The 8,589-nt window shown below is 38.5% G+C and overlaps 1 protein-coding gene across 1 annotated transcript in view; it reads right to left on the reverse strand.

Annotated features, from left to right (window-relative positions):
* TATDN1 (TatD DNase domain containing 1) overlaps positions 1 to 8,088 on the reverse strand; it is a 14,783-nt gene extending 6,695 nt beyond the window's left edge. Inside the window, exons 1-7 of the mRNA XM_008942690.1 lie at positions 8,049 to 8,088; positions 7,381 to 7,430; positions 5,432 to 5,495; positions 4,135 to 4,278; positions 3,995 to 4,037; positions 709 to 794; positions 553 to 593 (exon numbers count right to left, since the gene is read on the reverse strand). Coding sequence (XP_008940938.1) covers positions 553 to 593; positions 709 to 794; positions 3,995 to 4,037; positions 4,135 to 4,278; positions 5,432 to 5,495; positions 7,381 to 7,430; positions 8,049 to 8,088 — 468 coding nt within the window. The remainder of the gene's footprint in view (positions 1 to 552; positions 594 to 708; positions 795 to 3,994; positions 4,038 to 4,134; positions 4,279 to 5,431; positions 5,496 to 7,380; positions 7,431 to 8,048) is intronic.
* Positions 8,089 to 8,589: the final 501 nt, after the last annotated feature.

Consider the following 8,589-nt stretch of genomic DNA (forward strand, 5'->3'; position numbering starts at 1 on the left):
CTGTGGCCGAGTCCGGCCTGGGGCCCCTCCCTCGGGTCTGCTCCCCAGCCGGGGGTCACGGTGACGTGTTGCCGTCAGGGTGTTGTTGGGCTCAGTACTGGGTTTGTACACATTTGTATATATTCAATTTCAGTAGTAGTAGTATTGTTTTCATTAAAATTGTTTTACTTTTCTAATTCATAGGTCTCTCCCCCTTATCCCCTTTCTCTTTACCTTTATTCCCTTTCTCTTCCCCTTTGCAGGGGAGGGGGGGATTAATAGAGAGCATCTGTTACAGGTCTGGGGGCAGCCCTGACCCCAAACCTGGCATCACGTCAGCTGCAGAGCTTTTTCCTCAACCTGTATTCTTACCTTGCAAAAAAAAAAAGTCAAATAAGCAATGAAAATAAAAATACTAGAAGGGACTGGAAAACACTTATTAATTAATAATAACTGAAATGAGGTAACAGGAAGCCTACCCACATTCCATGGCAAACAAGAAGTTGTACATTAAGCAACAATATTCACACACATGCATGTAATAATGAATGCTATGCTGAAATCCATACTTACCACCCCTCCTACAAATCTATCTCTGTTTCTTCTTACTATGTCTATGAAACGAAACAAAAATCTGTCAGTTTTGTAATAGACAAAGCAAAATATTCAGGTTTCCAGATACTTCATATTCAGTTTGCTCTGAATATGAAATTCTCAAACAAAACCCACCTAAAAATTCAGCGTGTGAGTTCCTGCAGTGGAGAAACATGGGCAGCTGCGTCTGTTCCGACAGGTCAAAGTGTTTTTCAAAATACCTGTAAAACAAAACTCATCTTTAAACAGAAACTCAGTGGAAGAGCAAATATAGACAGTAGAAGAGGGTTTTTTCCAGCTTTTGTCTTCCAGAACTCAAGACAGAATTAGTGGGTTTGTCACGCAAAAGCTCTTACTGTGCAAGGATTTAAAATAAAACTTGTTCCTGTGGTAAATTCACATTGTAGTGATCTACGCAGCAAGAAAGAGAAGTGGCCAAGAACACCCAAACTGAAGAACACACACATATATACACTAAGCATTAATCCAACAATGCAACTGCTCATTATGGTTTGTGCAGTTTTCTCTGTATTACTGGTTGATATTTTTCTGATAAAAGTTACTTTCTTTCTTCATCAGTGCAGATCTCTGGTGGAACAGAAATACTATGTAATGTTCAAAACTGACATGAAAATTCAGGAGATTTAATTACACCTACTCTGAATCTTCTTTGTAGTCTAGCTACTGTGCTTAGTTTACCTTGTTTAACTAAATATAAATTTAATTGCAACTGATGATTGCTCCTGTGGTTAAATAGCTACAGTTGCTTGATTATTAATGTGTTGGTTTTGTTTTTTTAAGCATAAAACTCATTTCATAAGGAAATGAGGTTTTAAAGACTGAGCCACAATTAAATCCCCTAAGTAACCTACTGCCAATTTCAATCTAATTTTGAGAAGGGTAGTGGTCTTGAAAGTACAAATTTTAGTGCCCCTACAAAGGGAAGGGGAGCTCAGTCTTCCATTCCTAGCAGCAACGAAGCTTAACACATGCTGCCACTTGCCCTGTTGAAGAGAAAGGCTACACAGAGGGAATTTCTTGGAAAATTTAAAGAGAAAAAAAGAGAAAGCCTGGAAAAGCACAAAGAAACCAGACATACAGTGAGCAGAATGGCAATGAAATAAGTCAACAGAAAACTAAACCTTACTAGTTGCAGTGCTGAAGGAAGCACCTTTTTCTTTGGGTGAGCAGACTGTCATCCAACATACACTGGTTCTGTGTTACTTCTCAATAAGGAAGTTTGACAATATCTCAGCATGGATGTTTGCAGGTTTAGTTTTTACCATAAAGTTCAAATACTGTGATATTTTCAAGTTTGGGATCAAGACACTAAAGGAGCTGAAGCAAACTGGCCTTGCTGAGGTAGAATATCCCTAGACAAGCAAATCTGGATTCATGTATGAGTAACAAAGCATGTGACTTTGTTTACCCTCTCACTTTTGGTTAAGAAAATCCCTGTTTCTGTGCTGCTAAGCCCCACAAACCCTTCCCAGTAGCACAGCATAAGTGAAACTTCAATAGACTTACCAGCCTGTTTGTAACTTGACCTTCACCATAAAATAGAGGCAGTACCTTAATAAAGCTACCATTCCAATCCCCATTTTCTGTTAGAAAAGTTATGGGAACACAGACAAATTCTGATAAAAATGTTCTTTGGGCTGCCTTCTAAGAACTTTCCTCTTTCTTTATTAGTTTTTTAATCCAAGACAAAGGGATTTAAAAAATTACGATCACCTTACAGGTGAGAGTTATCCAGAAGAAAACGCAGCATAACTAACTAGAAAATAATGATTAAACTTCAAACAAAACAGAGGTCATGCTCAGATACTACTCACTGGGAAACTACCACACTTTCTGCAGCTGCTTGCTAGCTACTGCAGTGACTGCTACAGTGCCTGGACTATGGATCAGCTGGAAACCAGTCACCCGTCTCCGTCACTTTAGTTCATTTATCAAGCATATGTTGAATATTACTTCAGAAAACTCACCACCCAGTCTGCTAAAGGTCATGAAAGGCAGACTATATCCCGATCAGGAAAAGTTAAAGCAAGCCCAGCCCTGACTGTATTTCACAAACGTGCAGGATGAAGAGCAAGCAAAGCTGTCCATTTAGAAAATGCAGAATTTATGAACACCATGTTTGCAGGCATCTGCCCTTGAGGCTTTCGATGTTTCCTCACTCCCTCATATTTCTTGCTTTCTATCTTCTTCATCAATCACCTCCTTCCAACTTCAGTTTCCAGGAAGGGCTCCCAAAGAGTTCTGAGAAACTAGATTGATGTATTTCATAAAATTCACTGAAATAGCTCCGATAAAGACTTTCTGTCATCATCAACCCTTATCAGGTAAGGACACACCTACCACTCATAAAAGAATTTCTGTTCTACCCTGTCACCTCTTTCCTCAAAACCCAATTTCAGTGCACTTGATTAGAAGTTTTTCACTACAAGTCTTCAGCTACAGATAAGAAAAATCAGATTTTTTTTTTTCCCCCCCTAAATAACATCAAGGCAGTAAGGATCTTAAAGTATGATACTCTACCAGTGTTTTAGTTTGCCACAGAAAGGAAACAGGTTATGCTCCAAGGTGTGCTTTGCTGAATTGTACACCGAAGTCTACCAGGAAAAAAATGTTACGTTCACTTTGCTGAGTGTTTTACTCAGAAGAAATTAAATCTACCTACTGCTAATGAAAAAAACCTACTGCATCTAGAAAAAAAACCCACAACTAACCACTGCCCCCAAGTGACTAATGTACTCAGAACAGTAATATGAAATCACAATCACTCATCTTATTCAAATTTATGACGTATCTTTCAGTCAGTGCCCTCCGTAGAGAAGTTCTCAATACCAGACTGCAGGCTGTGCCAGCTTCTTCCCATTCAGTGTCCAGGCTGCATATGCTACTTCAAAACACTGATCTCTCCAGCTCCTCAGACTACCTTCTTTACCAGCCCTTAGTCACCTGCTCCCAGCTGACACCTCCCTTGCTAAAAGCTTATTCTTTTCCCCCTGCTGACTTACTGTTTTTTCACAGTTCTGTTCCCTTCCCCATGCCTTTCAATCCAGACCCAAACTCTTTCAGACACTACAGTTATGTTATTCTCCCTGCGAATCTCCAAGAGTTCTTGAATATGAGCAAGAGCAAACATCTGTCACACCCAGACACTCACAAATTCTGATCAATTCTACAGAAAGACATGCTAAGTCAACACCAGGCTAGTAGCAAAATTTAGCACATAGCACTGCCTGAATGTAGGCATCTTTCTTTAAGAAAGGCCCATTTCTGCCAATAAAACCCAGAATCTATCCTGCAAATTGCCAACTCTACACCTGACAAAATATTAGGTGGTAGAACATAACAGAGAAAACACTCCTGTAAATTGCTACAAGTCATTTTACAGTCATCAGAAGTTTCTTACTTGAGTTGGATGTCCTTTGGGCAAAAGTCTAATCTATCAAAATCTACAAATAGAAAGAACAAAAAAAAAAAAAAACCACTTAGTGTTTTAGGAGTTTTTAATGTCTATTAAAAAAAAAAAAGTACTAAGATAACACTTACCTAAGCCACATTCTCCAACTGCTACAACCTTTGTCTTATTCTTTTCAATCAGGTTTTTTAATTCGGATATATACCGTTCAGGGCTACTCTGCTCAAATTCTCCACAGCGGGTAGGATGACAGCCAACAGTACTGTAAAACATGTCTAAAGCAAGATACTATTAGAAGGTTTTAAGAAAAAAGAAAAAATATATAAGGTATAGACAGTATATCTGGACTTTAATACTCATAATCTGAAAAGAAAACACCCTTTGAACATCTTTATCTTGGTGACCACTTTGTTACACTGATATTTTCTGCTTTAGAACGTATCTCCAGTGGGGGGATGCACACGTCTCATTTAACACATTCCAAGCCTCCAAATCAAACCTGAATTATTCTGGTGGAGTGGCCCTCAACAAACCATACCACTGTTGAGGCTGGAAGAGAACTCTTAAGACCACCTAGAATTACATCTCATTCAAAATGCATCAGGTTCTTCTTGGCTGTAAGCTCTGCAGGCAGAGTGCGATTTCTGTTGTGTGCCTCTACAGCAGCTGACAGAATTCACAAGGAACATCTAGCTGGATTTACCCAAATATCTAATCTAGATTGCTTTAGTGCCAAAATGAACATTTCTGCTAAGTGCCTTCAAGAAGAATGTAAAAGCTTGGGGGCAGGCTGGAGACTATAAGGCCCTGAGCTACTTGATCTAATAGTGAAGGTAGTCTTGCTTTGATGGATGTGGATTGAGTAAGACCAAATTACTTATTCAGGTTCATTCTAACCTAAATTATTCTATAGTTCTCTTCAGAAATAGGACTTTAACATGTGTTTTAGTTCAAGGATATATTTAAGTAATTAGTGGAATGATGTCTGCCTTTTCACTGAAAGACATGGAAATGCAGGAGGAGAACCATAAAGAGAAAGATTCTTGTTCAAGCTGGTCATGATAGACTGCTAAGTAACAAACACAAAACCCCATCAGAGAACATATATTCCACATCATAAAAACATTCTACCTTATTTCTAGAAAAAAGCCTTGTAACAAATCTTTTTTCATTACATTTCCTGTAATTTCTGTTTTTATCTAGAAATAGGAATCACAGGAAAGACCGATTCCTTCCGACACCCACGGAACTAAAAAGCAACCTACAGAAACTCACACACAATGCACTCATCCTATCCTGAAACATAATGTCTCCTTCTGCTTTGAGATTCTGTGAACACCTCTAGGGGCAGCTCCTTCTGAACTCTTAATTCTGAGAGTGGAGAAGGTTGCACTTCTGACTGACAATGCAAATAGAAAGTGAAAATACCATTTGTCTGTGCCAGCTGCAATGCATCTTTGCTGTCTTGTAGACTCCCACCTGTAATAAGAAACTTGGAAGAAGAAAAGTGCTGTCAGCAAGTGTGTTCTTCAAATACGAAACAGAATATTTAAGAAAGCAGGAATAAAGTAAGAATCTAGACAGAGAACATCAGAAGACAATTACTCATGTATATACAACAGAATTTCATAAATCAGTAACAAACCTCAATGGTCTTCAGGAACCAGTAAACACTTGATGAAGAAAAAAAAAATGATGTATCTTCTCTGGCAAGTACTTAAACCATTAAATGAGTAAAATACTTCTATCTGCAGTGATATTAACCTCTTTAGACAATGACTTAAGAAGCTTTATTTGCATTCAAGAAATGATGTTCAGGAACATTCTCCCCGTCTTACAGGTGGAGAAACTAAATCGCACAAAACAAGACATGAGTAAGTAGATCCAGCAACAAAAGAGTCTGTGTCAGAGTCAGGATTACACATTTAAGAATTTCTGTTTCTGATCTTTTATTGTTACCTCAAGATCAAAGGTTAGGACACCACAATTCTTGCTTACAGTGTTTGTTCAACCTCCACTTGCAGGACTTGCACCCTAGGTTCTAATAAATCATAACTCCACTGCAACTCTTATCCCTACAAATGCTGTACACCAGACTCTGAGAGCACCAGGCTGGACACTTCTGCAGCATGGTCCATTGGAGATGGACACATCCCAACAGCACCAGCAAAAAAAAAAAAAAAAAAAAAAATCAAGCCGCAATTGGCTCAGTGTACATACAGCACAAAAAATTACCATAGATCAGCACCTATATGGAAAAACCAGAAATATTCTCAAATAAACAGCTTAAGCTTCTAGGCAAGTACAAACAAGCTGGGAAGGAGCAGATTCTAACACCTTAGAGGCCAGTAGCAAGAGCAGATACACAGCCAAGGGCTTGGAACCCCTGAACTCCATTTCTGAATCCACTGTGCATCTGGAAAGTTATCCAGCCAATCTGCTTTTGATGATAAAACAGGAAGATTGCCACTTCCTTTCAGGGGGTGTTATAAAGATTAAATAGCACTTGCATGGCACATGACTATGATTCTGTACTTGCTACAGTATGGTAACATCTCCAACATGACAGGGTTGGGTTTTTTGTCTCCCAGTTTATTTCGTACTATTTTCAGATGAGAGCTTTTCAGCAAATTTCTAAGATCTCTGTTCCTCTTCTAGAGCAAGTTTTATGTCTTTATTTCTAATAAAGATGCACTTATTCATACAGTAGAATGGTTTAATTTTTAACTGAGTAATAATTGAATAATTTATTCAGTTTAGAGAGACACAAGCAGGCTGGACTGTTGTAATTGCAGGATAGTGGTCCCCTGATGAAAACACTGATTTCAAACCCAGAGTTACAAACCTGCTCACAGTGATGCAGTTTAAATACATGTAAGCCAGTATTAACCAGCAGACTTTCAGCTGTCTCAGCTGTAAGACTTTGTGGGCACCCCCAGCTCTTCTGGCATTACCAATTTCCTTCACAGACAGAAGTAGCTGACAGATCACTGTCAGAAAAAGTTTTTGAATTTTGATCTGTAGTGGTAACTACTGAGTCACTGTCATAGAAGAAGACAGGAATGGCTGCCTAGAATACAACTAACATGGGAAATGATGCCTCGTTGATTGCAGTAGATCAGAGGAGAACATCTTTCTGCTGAAACTGCAGAAAAGCAATTCTACACACCTATTGCATAGGATACCACTGAACTTAAATAAAAAATATCTAGTGATTGGTGCAAAGGGAAGACAGTGCTCTGCTTTATGCTGTTGAAGAAAGTTACTGCACTTCCCACTGCAAGTTCCAGAAACTTTTGGTTTAATACTGAGCACTAAAAATCAAAGTATCAGAAAGGAGTTTAAAATATTACAGAAATTTTATTAGAAGAAATTACCTTTTTAACACCAACTTTGACTGCTCTCTCTACCACATCCAACAAGTCATCTGTGAAAGTTCATTGAAAGGTCATATATTGAACTTAAGTTTTTACAGCATAATTTAACTACTTTTCAACTAAAAATATCTTTCATGCAGTTAAAATACCTATCATGAACAATCTTTAAACCACACTTGATTAATCTTTAGAAGACAATAACAAAATGTAGTAACTGAAGAGCCAATTTAAATTCAAGAAGTCAACAGAAGTTTTTCAACATACTTTATTAAACTCTCTGGTTTTACAACTATTTCTGAAGGCCACAAGAGCAAAAAAGCATCAGTTACAATTAGCCACTAAGATTCATCAGTGCACTATTTTGATAGTTTACTGTTAATAATTGTCACACCTCTTCCATGCAATCCTAACATAAATACATCAGCAATTTTCCATTTTGTTCTAGAAGCAGTTACCTGTATGACAACTTAACAGCAATTCAGCAGAAAAGAAGATATTTTGCTTAGAACACCTAACTTAGTTTGCCACATTCTTCTTCAAGCCACAGTAAATAACATGCATCCAGTTTCTGAGGAGAAAAGAAAAATTTCTAACCTCACTTTGCAACAAAAGACTTCCATTTTAACATGAGGAACTCTGTCTTTCAGTGGCTACAAAGAAACATTTACCTTGATGTTTTTGCCTTCCCCTGTAGATTCCCCTGAACATAGGATCCGTCAGGTTAATGCCAATGTCTATGAAAAAAAACACATAGAGAAATTAGACGTTATAGTTGCTCTACATTTCATGCCAAGCATTAGCCAATCAGGAATGACAATGGAATGTATATTTTAGTACTCCCCAACTACCACACTGAGAGTATATATATATTTTACATATATATACATTACATATTGCATATACATACATAGAACTTCAGTGTAAGTTTACTTGCATAATTTGAGAGTTTACTCCTTGCTAGAAGTGACAGAAAAACGAAGCTTTGGCCTCCTGTGCAGCTGCAAAGCTATGACTAAGACACGCTCACATGTAGGATAGATTTACATCCAAGCCAAATCCACACCACCAGAAACAACCGCGACCAACGCGCCGACACGCAAAGGGGATGAGGCCAGGAAGCCCGAGTTTAAGGGGTAACTTCGCGGAGGCACGGAGCAACCACGCGGGGTACGGCGCGATGCCCCCGAGCAGCTGTAGCCGGCTCAAGGG

The sequence above is a fragment of the Merops nubicus genome, unplaced genomic scaffold, assembly GCF_000691845.1.
Source record: "Merops nubicus isolate BGI_N331 unplaced genomic scaffold, ASM69184v1 scaffold23196, whole genome shotgun sequence".
Taxonomy (NCBI): Eukaryota; Metazoa; Chordata; class Aves; order Coraciiformes; family Meropidae; genus Merops; species Merops nubicus.